We start from the raw sequence: 18,830 nt of genomic DNA, 5'->3' as shown, positions 1-18,830 counted from the left end.
AAAGAACCTTGGATACGAAGGGCTCGCTGTAAGTTATACGTGGATTTCCCCCGGCTGTTTGAGGGTCAGCTATGCAGACTTTCTTCAGGATTACAAGTATTATGAAAATCACTCAAAGCATACACCTATAAAAACACTTTCTATCATTTTAATCAATAAATTAAGCTTTCAGCATACTTGACCTACATCATTATAAAATGGCCTCACTCAGTAATTCTGCCCCTTTAATTCCCAATCAACAAATAAAAGCCTACGTGGTATGTGACTCAAATGAAATATTAATGCAATATTAAAGAGTCAATTTGAAAGCAGAGCTGGCCAGCCTACTAAGTACACACAAACGTTACCAGTTTAAGAAAGTCGATGAGTTTGTGAGCATCCTCCCCGGTTGAGAGGTCCACGAAGTCCTTGGGTAGCCGGTAACTCAGGTAGGGACTCGGCTGAACTGTGACTTCGCTGTTGGTGCAACGGAAGGCCGGAGCATCCTTTCCAAAGGCAAAAAAAAGGAAAGTTGGTGAGAAAGTCCTTTTTCAGTCTATTCTCCAAACTAAAAAAGATCCTGGCATAGCAATTTCAATTCCATGTCTTCTTCTGTACTAGGCAGGGAAGAAAATCAGATTCTGAAGTAAAAGAAAGCACCAAGGTTTTTTAAATACTTCCATATGTTCACAAGAAAATATGTATCTAAGGTATCTGAAGACAGAGTCCTCGTGGCGGGGAAGGGGGCTAGGTGGTCCCTGAGTGCTGGCTGCACAGCCACCATGGCTGCGAAGGGCTGAGGGGTCTCTCCAGGCCCGCGGCTGCCTCGAGCATCCCCACACAGGCCAGCACGCTTTATAAACACTGTCGCTTTCCACAGGCGCATGCTGGGAAGTGCTGCCTTAGAGAACAGAGTTAACAGTGAGGGCAAATGAGCACTCTGCATCCCTGACACTGTTGTGCTTTGCTCACGTCATTTTACACACTTATTTGTAGCTTCCTCTCAGCGCCTAGGTAAAACTGCAAATCCAAGGATCATATTTAACACGACTTCACATTCTTTACTGGATGTGCTTAGAGTCTTGCATAAAATGTTCACATGCTGCCTGGTGCTGAAAAGGATTTCAGACTCAGAGGCCTTGGGTTTGGGCTGCACGGGTGGCAGAGACCCAGGTGAGGGACAGATGGTGTCCAGCAGGGGGAGACAGGCCAGGACCTTGGATGGAACAGGACCGTGGAGCCCTAGAAAGCAGGCCACACCTTGTGACAGGAAGACCAGCCATCTGACAAGTACTCATGAAACACCGACTGTCTGCTGGACCTTGTTCTAGGGATGGGAGAAAGACTGGAAAACAAAATGGCAGACAGCCGCCAGGCAAGCAAATAATAAATCAACAAGCTTGTTCCAGAGAGTAAAAAGTGTTATAAAAACAAGAGATCAGGGCGCTACGACGACAGGAGAACCATGTAGACTCCTCTTGAGAGGGGGGCCGGGTGGGACCTCGCTAAGGAGGGGACATCTGGACTGAGAACTGAGAAGTAGGATGAAAGCAGCCTTGTGAGGTCTGGGAGCGAACGTGGCTTTGGAGGCAGTGGAAACGACCAGTGCAAAGACCCAAAGGCCAGGCAGAGCTTTGGGCCTTCGAGGAACAGAAGGAAAGGCAGGTCTCTATGGGGGAGGACAGGCAGGAGGTGATGCTGGGGAAAGGCAGGGACCAGTGCCTGCTGCCCTTCTGTCATCCCCAACTGCCGATACGAGGCTGTTTACCTTGAGGAGAGAGGGAGGGAGGGAGGATGAATGAATATGGATCATACAGTGAATCTTGTGCAAACTGTTTCTATCTAATAACTCTGCCCCTCATATTTAAAAATAACCTCGTGCCAAATAATTTACATTCTTCTTCCTTGACTCTCAGATTTAACGGCCCACAACTCTAAGATGCCACCAAGAAAAAGACTCCTTCGCTCGTTAATTCGACCACTCTTAGCTGTGGCTGACACTGTGTGCAGCCCCAGAGGTATGTGGAGAACAGAGACCCCATCACTGTGCTCAGAAGCCTACAGCCCGAGGCAGGATGAGGGCAGGTCAGCAGGCGAGGCCCACACAGCAGATTTAGAAAAACAGGGACGGCCCGGGATGGAGCAAGGATGAAAAGAAATGTTTCAGAGAAGGACAGAAGGAAAGATGCTCACACAGATGGCAAGGTGGCAGCCAGAGAAGCAGGAAGAAACCCGGGAGGGGAGCAGGTGTCATGGAAACCAGGGGAAAGGGTGTGAGAGGAACAAGCGGGTAACGGCTCAGATGCGGCCCAGGGTGAAGTAAGAGCGGGGCCGTGGGTCGCTTGCCGGGATCAATGACACGTTAGTGGAGCCCTCGCCACGAACAGTTTCTGTGGGACTGGCCGCCGGTGGTGGGGGAGGGCGGTGAGCAGAGGGAGGCCCGGGCAGCAAGGCCGGGAGGCCACAGGATGGGCGAGTGACCTGACAGCAGGAGAGGAACCCGCAGGACCCCCACTTCCAAAATGATGTGCGCGCACGTGTGTGTGTGTACGTGTGTGTGTGTGTGTGTGTGTGTGTGTACATGTGTGTATATATGCAAAAAATGCCCAGAAAACCTTAACAGAGGTGGTAAGGATGGCCATTTCTAGCTGGTAGGATTTTAAGTCTTGCCTCTTTCTAACTCTCTCTCTCTCTGTTTTTAAATGACCATGTGAAAATAAAACTGTTTTGTAAAGGACAGAAAACACTCAGGAGAGAGTATGAAACGAAGAACTCAGCGGACAGAACTGCAGACGCAGTGTGCTCTCATTCACTTTAAAAAGGCTTGTGCGTATGCGTGCAGGCAGGTCATACCAAAACGTAACAGCGGTTCTCGAGGAGGTAGGATTGTGGGTGATTTCAGAATTTCCTTTAAAAATGAGCATGTATTACAGGGCTGAGGGAGGTCTTGCTTTCTAAGACAGGAGGCGTTGGAACACAGTTACCTACTTACAGAGAAAGGAAGAGACTAGAAAAAGGCAAGAAGACAGATGGTAGTCCCGGGAGTCTGGAGAGACACAGGGGCAGAGAAGAGACTCGGGAGGAAGGGTGCAGGTAAGTCTGTAGGTTTGACAACAATTAATCAGAGTGAGCTCTCACTGATGGATTCTCTTTTCCTAAGAGGGAAGACGTGCAAGTGCCTGCTGAGGACAGGAGTGATGGACAGAAGCTCTGAGGAGCGGGCAGGGGGTGGCACGGCCACTGTGGCCAGAGGGAGGGGATGCCAGCGAGGACGGCAGAGCCTGTGGTCAGAGCCCACAGGAAGCCAGGGGTCGTGACTAGGAGCAGACCCCGTCTGCACATCTGGGCGACGTCCCTCTGTCCGTGCACAGCAGCCTGGGGCTGGGACCGGGATCAGAATAAACAGATGCGTGACCCGACCCACGTCATGAGTCTCCCAGGTGGGCAGGACACAGGGGCCAAGAAAAAGAAAAACAACCAGAAAGGAATCTATCAGATGACCATTTCCTCAGATAAAGTGAATAAATCACAGCGCACATCCTTTCTCAACTGCCGCTGCGGGCAGGTACCTATGAGCAGATCTGTGTCAACCCCTGGAGAACCAGCAGGCAGCTCTTCAGTGGCCTGAGACGCTTCCTGGGGATCCTTCTGATCAGCTTACCTGCTCCAGAGCTTCTTCGCTAAAATCACCCTTTAAGTTTCTTCCAGATAACAGTTCATCCCAGGTAAACAGCAGCGAATCTGTGACTTCACCAAATGGATTAAAATCAATCAGCCACACCTTCCCCTGCAGCACAGACAGAAAGACCAATAAGTATGAGATAAAACAAAGTCTGTCATCTGGCATTTCAGAAAGATCATCTCATTTTACCCAAGAGATCATCTTAAAAATCTTATTACTCATTTCAAAAGACAGTTCCTCCAGGCCCCATCTGAGAAGGGGCCGCCTGTCTAAGTGGAATAGGCACAGTGCCAAAGCGGAGGCCACCCGTAAAGGCAGAGAAGAGACCTGGAAAAGAAAGCCTGATGAAGACGTACATGCCGACTTCTGCCTCAAATCACATGAGAATTTTACGTCAAAGACCCAAGCAGGGAGAGGGAAAATCTCACAAAACGGTTCTGCCAAAGTAGCATCACTGGCATGCTCTCACACGTGTCCTCAATGAACTTTCATGAGGAGGCCAGCAGTTCTCACACCATCCCTGACCCCTGAGAGGCTGCTGCAGTGGCTTGTTTTTTTTAAACATATGAAAGACGTAAGAAAATGCTTGGCTGTCTTTCATTTCAATGTAATAACTGTTTTCTCTACATGATAGAGCTTGATGGCACATGAAAGGGAGATGTAAAAAAAAAATCAACGTTTAAAAGAAAGAGCCACCTTCTCCTACTCTGAGAGTAGTGATGGCTGAAGTGACAGGTTCCAGCCTTAGGGACAGAACACCTCTGACCCAGTCAGGCGGAGTCCACATCTCAGGATAAAGTGGCAGAACACTGACATAAAGGAGCTGGGGAGTCTGTGAAATCCTGCCAGGAAATTAAAGCCGACACATTTGATCATGGAGATGTTACGTGACATTTTACTAGATAAATGTTTCCTTTAAACTTTTATCTTTGCTCCTCTTGATTTTTCTCACTGAGATAGTCATGTAATTGTACCGTTTTGTTGTCAGTAGTTTTTTCTGTAAATATGTAGCAATCGTGTCTTGATCAGACGTGCATGTATAAAATTACAAATGCCTAAGGAACCAGATTGCTGAGCCAGCATTACTAATATCTAGCACTGTTTCTCATCTGTGTTAAAGGAAAACTTTAAGAAAGATGAAACCTCTTATTGAGACTGGCTGCAAACTAGAAACCTCTAATAAGTGACAAAGAACCACTACAGGAAGTTTCTACCACACACCACTGGCTGGGTTTCATGGTCTCTACAATCCCCAGGAGAAACCCTGCAGTTCCTTCTTCCACTTGTATCCTCACTTCGACTTGGTGCCCACTCACACTTTCTCTGACTACCTGAAATAATGTCCGCCATCAATTAGCTCCTTGGTTTGAAGTCAGCTTTGCTTTTTGGGGGATTACTCAGAAGTCTCTGATACACTGTATGTTATTTTAACAAAATGAGTATTTTCTAAACTTTGAATGCTTTTGACTTGAGTTTTTCATAAAAACTATCTCATTAATAAAAGAAAAAAAAATCACACCTGTTAGCACCAGAATATTTAGCTCTATAAACCAAACTACGCCACATTGTAAAAAACAAATAAAATCACCACTGTTAGGACTGACAGCCAGCAGAATTCGTTGTGTAGTTTAGAAGCCATCCTCTAGAGAAATAAAACAGCTGTAATCAGGCACAAAACTACCAAGATGAGGATTTTAGGTCTGTAACATGCTTTTTACGTCACAACTCAGGAACAGGACAACCTGAGAAATTCTGTTTTTAGGCAACCCATCAGACAGGAGCGGTCACACCGACCTTCCTAATGTCAACCCACTGACCACCTCCCCGCCATCCACCTAAATAAATCTCTATGCACCAAACACCGTGCCAGGCATGAGGGCAGAAAGGTCAGCAACACAGAGTCTACCTGTTGAAAGAGTGTAGTCCAGGCCAGGACACTCACACCTGTGCACACACCAGTATACGGATCGTTCCACCACAGCACAGTGTGTAAAAGACGAGAAACACGCCAAGCATTCATCCATGGGGAAGTGACTCATCACACTACACAGCACATCCACATGATGAAATATTATGCCTTTGTAAGAAACTGGAAAGCTTTCCAAGATACACTGTTTTTAAAAAGTATAAAAAGCAAGGTGCGAGTGTATATCATATGCTAACTCTTGTGTGAGAAAGATGGAAAAAAAAATAAGTCCGTTGCTTGTTTTCACAGCAAGAAATACCGGAAGGAAACATAAGAAACTAACACCATAGGAGTGCAGAGGAGCAAGGCTAAGAACAGATCTTCTGTGTGTATTTCCACATTAGCAGCATTAACAAGCTTAATCTAACAAACATCTACAGAATACTCTGCACGTTAGAAATGGTACTTTCTCTTTTTTTTTTAATTTCAAAGTTTTGATAAATTTTATTGAAGAATGAAAGTAGATGAGGAAATAGTAACTGAGTGGTAGAGCGTGGAGGCAAAAGCTACTTTAATCGTGTGGCCAGGGAAAGCTTTTCTGAGTTGATGACATTGGGGCTGAGAAAGACAGTCATGGAAAGAGCCAGGGAAGAGGCTGGGGGCAGGGGAATGGCAAACGCCAAGAAGGAAGAGCCAGGAGGCCTGCTGACTGGAGACAGTGAGCGGAAGGTTGTGATTTACATATTTAAAGTATCATTCTAGGTACTGCATGGGAAATGGACTAGAGAGGGGAAGAACAGACAGACCACTTAGGAGGCTATTGAATAAATAATCCAAGTGAGAAGACAGTAGCCAGGACCAGGGGCGTGATGGTGGAAGCTGCTTGTTAGAAGCACAACATCTAACGCATGACAGGCGTTCGATAAACGGTGGTGCGTGAGTGACTGGATGTGGCCAGGGTCCAGCTGCTGGAAGCAGAGCCTGGCCTTGAGCCCTGGGCGCCCCCCAGCTCGGGTTCCTACTCATTCCGCTGTACTGGCTCCACATCCTTTCTCTAAGATTTGTTTCCATTAAGCTGAAACTCTGCCAGGTGACATCCCTCCTCTGTACCACATCTCAATTTATAGCTCCTCTTTCTAACTCTTAATAGATGCCAACACCCCTTAAGATAGACAAGTGAAAATAGAGCACGTGATGCCTTTGGCTTGACAGAGGTGAGTAAACAGTTAACAGTTATTTGGGGACATGACCATATGGGTCTATCCTTTTGTCCAAAAAATGATTCAAAGGTATCACAAGCATCACTACAATAAGGCGATACGAGTGTGGAGAGGGAAGGAGAAATACGTGAGCGCCGCTGAGGAAACACATGGGTCCCACCTTTAGAAAGCACTCCACTGTCGTCCTGACAGCCAAGCCCGTGAGCACTGTCACAGGACACCTAGTGACCCAAATTTCTCTGAAAAGACTGCATGTCTCGATAGTGAAATCTCTGCTGCAGGGTTTCCTAGGTCAGGTTTTTGTTTCCTTTCCATTATAGAAGTTTCCATCAACTTTAAGATACAGAATAAATACAGACGACTCAAACCCTCACCTTCAGCCTAAAGACACCAGTGACTTGAGTCGTGCTAAGGGTCTTTCAGGTGACTGAAAATAGTAACTATCGAAATAGCCAATGACAAATCCCTGGCCACACTGGACAGTGCAAACTGAACTATTTTAAGCAGGCCCAGACCCCCAACAAAAGGGGAAAGGAGGACACAGGGTGGCCTTAGCCATCTGTTAAATTACTAATCCCTGAACTGGTGACACATAATGATGGGAGATAACATGTCTCCTAGAGTTAAGGATATTTTAAGCGGAGATTCTTGACCACTGTGAATTTCAAGCACCTTAGCTGATCTGAGAAAATATTTTTTGAGCAGTGACCCCTTCCGTAGAGAATGCCTATATATTTAAAGTATATCAAATATCATTTTTACTTACCCTACTGTCTCTATATATATCGAATACAACTGCAAAGGAGAAAAAACTCAAAGTTAGTAACGGACTACTATTTTCATGATCTACGCCTGCTTTTGACAATTAAAACACATTTTATTATTAGTTACTCAAACAGCAGAATATAATTGAGGACTTCAGGCTTCTCTATCTCAAAACTTCACATATAAAAAGGCATCCTGCAATGTTTTACTCATATAATTTTGTTCGCCTTTTCTCTATCCTCAGCCATAATCCCTTGTATTTAAAAATTCAAACCAAACACCAACATCATCTCACCAGTTCACTGTTAGAGACACATTATCTGTACCAGTGAAAGGAGCATCGATTACTTCCTGCCCTTCAGGGAATAAAATGGGTAAAATCTTCAGTAGGAAAGCACACAATCTAGCCATGCTTAGGGCATGATTCATCTTTTTCAAAAGTCAAATCTGCCATGGAGCCCAGGCTTGGCAAGTAGAAAAACATAAACCACAGCAGATATAATTTGACAACGCATGAAAACTGTCTCATACACAATACTTTCAATTCTTAAATTCTTAAAAACAACTCACAAATATTTACTTGTAACTGGTGCTATCTGATCACGCAAATAAAAAAAATCCAGGAAGGTAGATCAGTCAACTAGCTAATTTAGTCCTAATAACAAAAAGCATTTGGCTCTCTGTAGAGAGACCCTTTGAAATGTATAATAAAATATCTCAAATGACAGGAGGGAGAACCGTCTCAGTATTAAAAAGGGACTCTGGTTAAATAAGGTAAAATTAACATGCAAACCCACCAGCAATACCATAATATAGTAAAATGCTTAAAATACAGTGTTTCGAATCCAGTTATAAAATACGCACCACCATGAAATAAGGTTCAGTAAGATTATGCATTTCATTTCATTTCACTGGGTCAATAAAAAATACTCACAGTCTTCATCTAAGAATTTATACTGTATGTGTTTCCTGAAAAAGTCTTGTATGCATCTGCAAATCTCTTCCTTTTGTTTAGAAATATGATCGTAATATTGTGTGTAGTCCCTTTGAGAAATACCTGACAAGAAAATATTTTATATTCCGTTATTACACAATAGTCTTTTCAGAAACACTGAAATGCGATTTAAATCTCTTTCTGAGGGAACCATTAAAGTAGATCAGAAGACCAATCAGATTAACATGGCATCATACACTAGTCAGCATTTTATACAGATACAAAACCTATCAGTTGTAAAGGTTCATATGGCTAGGTGAACCCTAAATTCCATATTGCTATGCATTCTTACTTTAGAAACGTAGTTATTTTTATTTAGTACAATGGGAAGAATTCAAAGTCATAAAAATGTTTGTTATGGAAAAAATGAAAGAAGCAATTTTAAACCTACCCACAAAGTCAACTGCTGTTTCTTTGATTTTTCCAATGAACTCTCTAAAAATTAGCATTCTTTTCTACTTTCTTTGTGAAAATGTAAAATATCCCTCACCATACATCCTCACGGTCTATTTTGCTTGTTCATACACGCTGTCCTCCCTTCACAAGCCTGATGTTTCAAGCCATGGAAAAGTAAACATTCCTTTCTTCAGAGTGACTTGCTGACATTACTCCAAAAACACTAAAGGGAGTTTTGTAAGAACACCTTCAATCGCCTCTAGACCTAGGAAAACGTTCTCTGCTCTGAAAGAAGAGCTTCCATCCAATTTCTAATCACATGCTAATATGACTCCCTGGTTTAGCCGTTCTTAATATGGCAGTGTTTCTTTCAGGGATAGATAACAATATTGTACAATAAATTCAAACACCCCCAGTGTATTTCAGGTAAGTTAAATGTCGACATTGCAGTCAAATAAATAGTGTTGATCTGAGTGTGTTCAAATCACACTTTTCTTGGTTGAAGATCAATTTTACCTCATGGTAAATGTGCTTAGACAAAATAAGAGCAAATTATCTTCAATATTTAATTTGAATAAATCATGGCAGACAAAATAACAACCCGAGAAGAAAGAAAACGGGTGGCTTTTGAAGTAATGCACTTCTTTGTTCGCATGTTTTCTCTTGCTAGAATGATAAATGGTGCTCCGATAATAGAAATACAAGTTCAAAAAACTGGGCTTTTTTTACAATGCTTAAAATAAGCAGTGTATTGCTCGTAACGTCTAGGAAAGCCCCAGAGAGAAAGCAGGTAGTGTTACACATATCCTGAGAATGTAACGGCCACCACTTTCACCTCTGGAATCCAGACAGACGTGATTCATCGACAAGACTATTTCCTGTGGAAACAGAATCCGGCCTTAGGACCCTTGTCAATACAGCATTCCAGAGAGTCCGTGCCAACTGGTTACAGGTGGCATCTGAGATAAAAACTGATTGCTACCCTTGTCTTAATTACTAAGTAAGTTATTTCTATCAAAAGCTTGTCTTCTTTTAATAATTATTTTCAAGGGTTAAAAACAAAAAACAAAAAACCTCACCAATAAGCTTATTTTCCTTGACAAAACATCGGAACTCAGCCCCAGGAATTAATTCGCACCATTTTCGAAGAACAAGCTGTAGACAAAGGAAAAAATGTAAGACAACTATTTAACAAGAGAAGGTTTACTAGTCTAATAAACAATTTTATGTCGAGACTATGTCTTAACTGCCATTATCAAGTGTTTTTTCAAAAATGGCATCATAAAACATTCTTGACATGAGATGTAGGGAACAGAACTACGATTTATTAGTGTAACACAATAGGGGAAACTGTGTTAAAACTCTTCATGACAAAATGCATCTTGTCATTTACTTACCATTTAGGGAGTTCTGACATAATAGACAACTCAAAGGATAATGAAGTCAAATCTTATCATCATCGGGCCACAAGTTACCTTATAATTCACGTTCATCACTTTTTAAAAATATTTATTTATTTATTTATTTATTTATTATTTTATTGGCTGTGTTGGGTCTTTTTTTGCTGTGTGCGGGCTTTCTTTTTGGTTGCGGTGAGTGGGGGCTACTCTTTGTTGTGGTACGTGGGCTCCTCATTGCCATGGTTTCTCTTGTTGCGGAGCATGGGCTCTAAATGCGTGCGCTTCAGTAGTTGCAGCACGTGGGCTCAATAGTTGTGGCTCACGGGCTCTAAAGCGCAGGCTTAATAGTTGTGGCGCATGGGCTTAGTTGCTCCACAGCATGTGGGATCTTCCTGGAGCAGGGATCAAACCCATGTCCCCTGCATTAGCAGGCGGATTCTCAACTACTGCGCCACCTACGAAGCCCCCCATCACTTCTTTAAGAATGTCAAAAAATAATTTCAAGTTACCTATCTTAAGCATCATTCTGTAATACTTACTCTTATAAAATTATTATGGCTTATCACAAAGACTCACTATAACCCTTGCATGAGTTTCCCATTATTTTAAAGTATACAATTCTACTAATGGCCCAACTCATAAATGGGTCTTATTATGTAACTATTTAATATGCACAAATTCTCATATTGCTATAATTTATAAATAGTACAGTTGACAAATATATGCTTCTGGGTCTGGTTTTAAAGTGATCTTTGGAAAAAACTAGTCCTGTCCTTTGGAAGTATTAACTGTAATCAATGGCTAGAGCCCCCAGCCTCCCACATCCTGGCACACACCTCTTTGCCCCTCAAGGCCTAGGAGATGGAACCTGAATTACTTCCTGGAATCCCCCAGTGGGCTCTATACCTTCCCACGCCTCCCAGTTTCTTGTACATAACTTTCAAGAGTAAGCCCATACACCCCATGCTGTACTAGGATAATCTGATACAAGTCTCTCTCTCTTCTAAGGGTGAGAAGCTGGGTCTTACATGCTTGCGTTCCCAGTACAAGTATGTAATACCCAGGAAATGTTTGTCAAGTGAAACACAGAAGAGCACATATTTAAGATAAGCAGCCACTAAAAATCATGATATAAAAAATGCTTAACGTGCTGCGAAAATGCTCATACTCTGCTGTAAGTGAAAAAAAGTGGCATATAAAGTATCTCATGGAGAGAGTGTGTGTGTGCACATGTGTTTGCACACACATGTACACACACACACACATATCTCAAGAAAGGGAAGTCAGAGGCCAAAATGCTAATAATACTGAAGATATCTGGGTGGTAGGTTCCTCATATTTTCTTGTATTTTTAAATTTTTGATAGTAGGTTGCTTTTCTTTTAAAAAAAATTACTGTTAAAATATTTCTTAGAAATTTAAAATGTGCTGATTCCAATTTTCATTATTGTGAGTTCTTGGTCAAGCTTTGTATGTGCCACATTTTTAAAAAGAACCTAATTATTAAATAAAGAATCCCACACCAAAAAATTACATTGTTGTTAACTATTAAAAGCTGATACTGGCAAATATATTTTTTATAGCTACAGTAATTTTTATTTAAGCAACAAAAAAATATGTAATTGTTGCAAAGTGACATTAAGTTTTTGGAAAATTTACATAATCTATTGAAATAACATCTTAGGTAACACATACATTATGGTTGATTAAAAAAAAAAAAAAAAAAAGGTAAAAGGTGAGTCTTCCCCCCAACCAGTCCCTCTGTCCTCCTCCTCACAGGCAACCAGTGCTATCAGTTTCTCACACAACTTTCCAGAAGTATTCTATGAATATATGAGCATATAGTAGGTGCATATCTTTTAAAATACACACAGACAGGAGTACATGATACATAGGGTTTTGCTTGCAACTCTTTTCATTTTAATTATTCTCACTTTTCTGGGCTTTTAAAACTGGGTTTTAAACCCTATGCACTAACATGCTGATGGCATATTCCCCAAAAAGCAACAGAAGAGCAAACTGCCAGTGAAATCAATCTTGGGGATAGATGATGACATCGCAACAAAGATTATGCCACAGAGCAAGAGTAGGAAAACAATCTTTTTCATGTCTGTGTTTCTAGCACAAAGTAATAAGATAGAGCAGGCACTCAGATGTTTGTTCAGTGAAACAATAGATATGAATATATTATATACACGTAAATAATGTTATAAAAAATGTTTAATGACCTGGGAAAAAGCTCATATATTACGTACCCCTCACAAATGGTACGTAAAGATCTCAATTACAAGTGCTAAAAGATGTAGGAATTGTTTGGTGGCTTGGTAAATAGCAAAGTAACTGTTCACAGAAGATATGCCAATATATACACTCCACACACTAAGAATTACTTGGTACAGCGAGTCAGTGGACAACTCTTGAAAGCATGTGTATATAAAAGTGAGCAAACAGACGATCGAGAAATTAAACAAAAAAACAACTAACAACAACATCCAGGAACACTGCGCATTTCAGGGTGTGTGTGTATGTGTGTGTGTACCTTCAAACCAGGAAAACATGGGTTTGCTATTGGTGGGCGGGGGGGGGGTTGCTATGTTTATATTCTTATTACTATTTCTAATAAAGTTTTCCAATATCCTTTTGTTCTTACCTTTATACGTAATCTGTGAAATTAGTGAATAGAAAAAAATAAAAAGGTCCACTGGACCTAAATGGTAAAATGGTGGTGACTACTTTTCCTTGTATATCAGGTTAAAAAGCTTAACCAGGTTAAGCTGGATGGTGAGTATAAAGGTGTTTGCTTCATTTCAAAATATGTATAATATTCCATAGTATGTACATACTGTGTATATACTGTGTGTGTGTGTATAATATATGTATTTTATGTGTATACTTCACAAATGTAAAAATTCAATGGGTTTAGGTTCCCAGAGAAATTAGTCCAAAAGTTTGATTCATTTCACTTAAGAATACTAGCACTTCTCAATACATCTTCATCTAGAACCATCAATTCTATCAAGATTAAAAAAAATTCTTATATATGAGTTAGCATACAATACTTATAAGAATTTTTGTAAAATAGATAGCTAGTGGGAAGTTGCTGTATAACAAAGGGAGATCAACTTGATGATGGGTGATGCCTTGGAGGGCTGGGACGGGGAGGGGAGAGGGGACTCACAGGAGTGGGGGGATATGGGGATATGTGTATAAATACAGCTGATTCACTTTGGTGTACCTCAAAAGCTGGTACAAGAGTGTAAAGCAATTATATTCCAATAAAGAGCTTAAAAAAAAAATTCTTACCTCATATTCTACACACGGGTCTGGAGAGTCATCAGTACAATGAAGAAATCTTTGAGGGAAAGAAAGGCAATTGAATCTTTATTTTGTGCATACACACGACTTACATTTAAAGTGAAGGTACGGTTTCACTAAAAGCATCCAGAAACAGCAGAGTAATTCAAAATCACTCAACATTTATTAAGCACCATTCAACGTCAGGCGTTAGCCTAGGCACCCTGAAGTGTTAGTTGTTATTTCATTTGTCCTCAAAACAACCATAGAAGCTACTATAATCTCCACTTTTCTGTTAAAAAAAAAACAAAACCAAACTAAAACCCAGAAAAAGAGCACACTTAGTGACCAAGCCAGGACTAGGAATGCAAACTGTCTAACTAGATTCCAAAAGAAGGGAAGACAGCACTGCTGTTTTATAATTCTCATAGTGCTCTTTACGGCTGAGCCAGAAGTCTAGTTCTCTGCTGACATTAACTCTGCCACCTACAGCCACACAAAGTGCATCTAATCCCTCTCCCACACCCCATTTAAAAAAATAGCTGACAGAATTATTCATTCCTCCATTAAATATATTGCTTCCTCTTCTAAAAATCCTCAGTTTCATGGACAGTTTTTCATATCCTCTATTAAACACCCACCTATGCCGAGCGCTGGCTAGGCACTGGAATGCCAAAATGACTAAGAGCCCCCTGTCCTTTAGGCTGGTGAGGAAAGCCTAACAAGTAGACAAAGAATTTCAAAACACTGAAAGTAAAAATACTGTGATGGCACAAGGGAAACAGCAATTAGCTCTTCATGTCTGGGGGGAGGGGAGCTGGTAGTCAAGAAGGCTTCATGCGACATGAAGAGAAGGGTCTGCGTTTGAGGCAAAGGGAGAGAAGCGAGAACTCCGCAGGGCTCTGACGGAGTGGAAGCGAGCAGAGGACTATCAAGAGACGTGGCTGGAGAGAAATTCTGGACGAGAAGGACTACCCAGATCATGAAGGGCCTGTCTGCCTACGCAGGAAGGCTGTACTTTATTATACAGATGGCGGGGCGGGGGGGAGTTTAAAAATGTCTCTAAACACGTGAGGGAGATCACTGCACTCAGGCTTAAGGCATATCACGGTGGCAACGGTGCTGCAGAGCCTGGGCGAAGGGGTGGCAGGTTGGCAGGCTGAGAGCCCAGTTGGAAGGCTCACTGCAAAAGGCCCAGGGAGAGACGAGGGGCCCCTAATGCGATGGCAGCGGAGAGGGAGAGGAGAAGCCCTATAGAGAGATATGGAGGAGACAACGTCAGGGTTACGTGGTGGTGATGGAAGTGCAAGATGAGGGAGAAGGGGGCCGGATGACTGGGGCTGGGTGGTGATGCCAATGCCATTCACCAAGACGGCAGGAAGAGCAGGTGACCTGGGTGAGGAAAAGGTGGACAATAACTATGTGCTGGTGTGTGGCGCTGGAAAAACCCTGGGAGGACCCCAGAGTATGTCCAGTAAGCAACTGCAACAAGGGAACTCGAGAGAGGGCGGAGGTGACGATCACTGCCTGGAAGTAATCGCCACACGTGTGCAAGAGCTACTGTAAAGGCCTGAGACAGAAGCGGTCACCTCGTGCAGATGATGGCATCCTAGGGAAAACCAACAATTCAAGAAGGGCAAAACAATCGGTCAAGAGAGATTTTGATGAAAAAAATGCACAAGCAAAACAAAAAACAGTTTTAAAGATATCTTAAGCAATTTATAAGTAGAATTGAGTTTGAAAAGCTTTTAAATTTCCTTGAATGTTTGGTTAGATTGGAATTCTCTGCAATCCTTTACGACTTATACTACAAACAATAACAATACAAATAAGGTGTCTGCCTAAAATCCTCAGAAAAGAACAACTTTTATTGCCACTGACAGTTGGGTACCTGTGGATATAATCTGAATGACAAAGAAAGGTATGCACAGGTAGCTTTGTCAAAAGGCAGTGGGCTCTCTCTGTATTAGTGAACAGGTGCCACGTGAAGCATTTACATCTGCTATCTCATTTAATCCTTGCAACAATCCTATGAGAAAGCGCTACTATTATCATCCACGTTCATCACACAAGGATATCAAGGCTCCGAACGAACGGTGAGAAATCAAATCAGTGGCAGCAGGGCACTAAGCCATGTGCAGAACCTGCTTCTCTCAGGGGTGAAGGTTCTAGAGCTGTTGTTAATGCTCTCAGATTTCAGTTAAAAAAAAAACACACCCAAATCCAGAAATACCGAATGGATCCAAAGAAATACATATGTCCTGCATCATCTCTCTTAATAGTTTCTATATAATATTTTTCTTTATTTTAAAAGAATCGAGGGGGGGGCGTCAAGGAAGGGAGGGAATATGGGGATATGTGTATAAAAACAGTTGATTGAACCTGGTGTACCCCCCAAAAAAAAAAAATAAAATAAAATAATAATAAAAAAATAAAAAATAAAAAAAATAAAAGATTCCCGCACTTTTTCCTAGTTTAATAGCCTAAATATTTTAATTAGCAAAGAACACTAATTCATTTATGAATTCTATTATAAAAAATTCATTTTATCCTTAAGACATTTTTCCTCAACTCCTTTCTGAATTCTAAATGAAAAGATGAAAAGTGTGTCAAAAATCCACAGTGTTATGGGGAATAAAACTCTGTGTGGTAAAAGAATTTTTCACAAACGAGAAAAACATTTACAATACAGTATACTTTTAAATAATAAAAAAGGTCACAAAACTGCATACTGTAGAAGCTCATATTTTAAAACATACATGAGAAAACATAATACAATGTTAATTATCGGAATGTGAACAATTCTTTCCCAGCAGTGACTGATCATTTCTTCTGCTGCTTTTCTGTAATATTTCTAACATTATATTTATCACATTAAACATATATTACTTTGACTTTTAATTTTGAGGAACTAAAAAACACATAAAAGTACAAAGTGTACATATAGTGCTTCTATAACAAGAAACCAAGTTTACTTTAAAAGTTAATATTTTACATTTTGTAATATACATAAAATACCAAATTATTATGTTGTATACCTGAAACTAATCTATACCATTAGGTCAATTATACTTCAATTTTTTTAAAAGTTAATATTTTAGCTTCCAACTAACCAGTAATTCTTCATCATGATAAAACTGAACTGCCTATCTTTTCTTAATTTAAATGTATCTAAAATATACAAGCGAGATAGGAGGAGAGAAGTGACAAAGGAATTCAAATAAACAAAATAATATGGCACTATCTTAATGGTTACTGTAATACAACTATGACCATTTTAATTTCTGAAATGTGATTTTAACCATGTGGGCACCACATATTTTATAAATCTAAAAATAGAGGACAGTTCACTACATTATTCTATAAAGGATAGGTAGATTAAGGTCCTATCATCTACCTATTTTTAAAATTCTATAGGAAAACCAAAAGGAACACTTCCAAAACACAGGTCTTCATAATATAAATTTTTAATGTTTTTATATTCCTACAAATATTGATTTCGACCCTTGGTTAATCCTCATTTGCTACTTTAAAATAACTAAACATTTTAATACACATTTGCATTCTACCATCCTATAACATTATTTTTTAAGTGGTGATTGGTTTAACATTTAACGTTATTTAAAAACCTTGACTAGTTTCAGAAGGTAGATGTGAGAACATATGTGCTACGTGAGATTACTGTACAAGGCTTTTTCTTATTAAGATGATTAACCAGATGGCCAAGTACCATCTCTGAAAGGAGTGGAAATTGCAGAGCCATCTAATTAAGACTGAAGGTGAAGGTCAACAGTAACATTTTCAGGAGCTCAACTGAAATACTGCAAAAAACACTGCGTATGATTATTTAAATTCCATTTATGTTCTGGTGGAAGTAGGTTTAAAAAGCAAAAATGGGTTAAGATAATTAGAGTCTTAACAACACTTGAATGGTTACAATCCTTATATAAATTAACAGCCCCAAAATTCCAGGTTACACCAAAAAAGGAAAAAGAAAGAAATCCTTAAATCAAGGTTACTTACTACACTGAGACTACTAGTAGAAACAATACTAGCAGAAAATATGAATATCCTAACAGAAACAATAAAATATCTCCAGTCATATCAAATATAAAAACGTCTGTATTATTCCCTTAACTGACTGAACCAAGAACACAGATGATCCAAAAACTTGCATCTGCAATGGAGGAAAAAACCCCGATTCTCTCATTTCCAAACATAACAGTTTCATAATTGCCAAAAAAAAAAGCAGGACCTTGGGGAGGTAACAGCAAGTCACTGATTAAGGAAAGCAATTTACAGAGAAAGAATACTGAATTGTTAAATCTACTTTACCTTTGGTTTCCATGAACATATAACTTAAAAGGCATGGTAAGATCTAGCATAAATTCTCAAATCCCAACTCAGCATATAATGTAAAATTATAATATGTGTTATAAATTTATGAGCAAAAGCAAGAAATGTGTCATAATACCTAACACTTCCCCTGTGTTATCTCAATGAATACATTTAAATAACACTAGGAAAATTTGTTTGAATTATGAAATAATATGAAATCATTTGCGATCACCTTTGGAATTTGTGCAACTGTTAGAGAATTCCTCAAGCTATAACCTGACATTAGTCTAGGTCCTAGATTGATAAGCGTCCCATATAAATGAGAAATAACACAGGCAGGTAGGTGTTCTAGATCCATCTCCGCCCTCCAAGGACCCAGGCCCTTCCCAGCAGAGGAAGGACTAGAGAAAACAAGATTCCTGTTGAGAAATCTGCTGACAGTTTTACTGCTGTTTCTTTCTATAGCATCTGCCTTTGCTCTCTGTTTTTAAGAACTCCTTTTGTCTCTGGTGTTCTGCAATTACACTACGATATGTTTCCTATTGGGACACTCATGTTTTTAAATATGAATATTGGTGTCTTTTTATTCATTCTTGAATATTCCCAACTACTTTCTCTTTAAATATGCCTCTCTCCTCATTTTCTCTATTCTTCCTTCCTACAGCTCCTATTCTACATATGTTAAACATTCTCATTTTATCCCTATGTCTCTTAATTCCATAATTGCAATTCATTCTCTCTCTATGCTACATTTTGGGTACTTTTATCTCATATTCAACTGTCTTCTTCAACTATGTCTTATTTGCATAGGTAAATAAACTTTTAATTTTAATAATCACGTTTTCCATTTCTAGAAC

The 18,830-nt window shown here is 40.3% G+C and overlaps 1 protein-coding gene across 3 annotated transcripts in view; it reads right to left on the bottom strand.

The window, feature by feature from the left end:
- CDC123 (cell division cycle 123) overlaps nt 1–18,830 on the bottom strand; it is a 77,852-nt gene that overhangs the window by 32,751 nt on the left and 26,271 nt on the right. For all 3 annotated transcript variants that reach the window (XR_009053033.1, XR_009053032.1, XM_057730255.1), the window contains exons 7-12: nt 13,645–13,693; nt 10,022–10,097; nt 8,487–8,609; nt 7,554–7,582; nt 3,641–3,766; nt 348–485 (exon numbers count right to left, since the gene is read on the bottom strand). Coding sequence is in view for 1 of the 3 variants with exons in the window: in XM_057730255.1 (XP_057586238.1) it covers nt 348–485; nt 3,641–3,766; nt 7,554–7,582; nt 8,487–8,609; nt 10,022–10,097; nt 13,645–13,693 (541 nt within the window). In the remaining 2 variants the exon portion in view is untranslated. The remainder of the gene's footprint in view (nt 1–347; nt 486–3,640; nt 3,767–7,553; nt 7,583–8,486; nt 8,610–10,021; nt 10,098–13,644; nt 13,694–18,830) is intronic.

The sequence above is a fragment of the Hippopotamus amphibius genome, chromosome 4 (genome assembly GCF_030028045.1).
Source record: "Hippopotamus amphibius kiboko isolate mHipAmp2 chromosome 4, mHipAmp2.hap2, whole genome shotgun sequence".
NCBI lineage: Eukaryota > Metazoa > Chordata > Mammalia > Artiodactyla > Hippopotamidae > Hippopotamus > Hippopotamus amphibius.
This window is presented reverse-complemented; position numbering and strand designations above follow the sequence as displayed.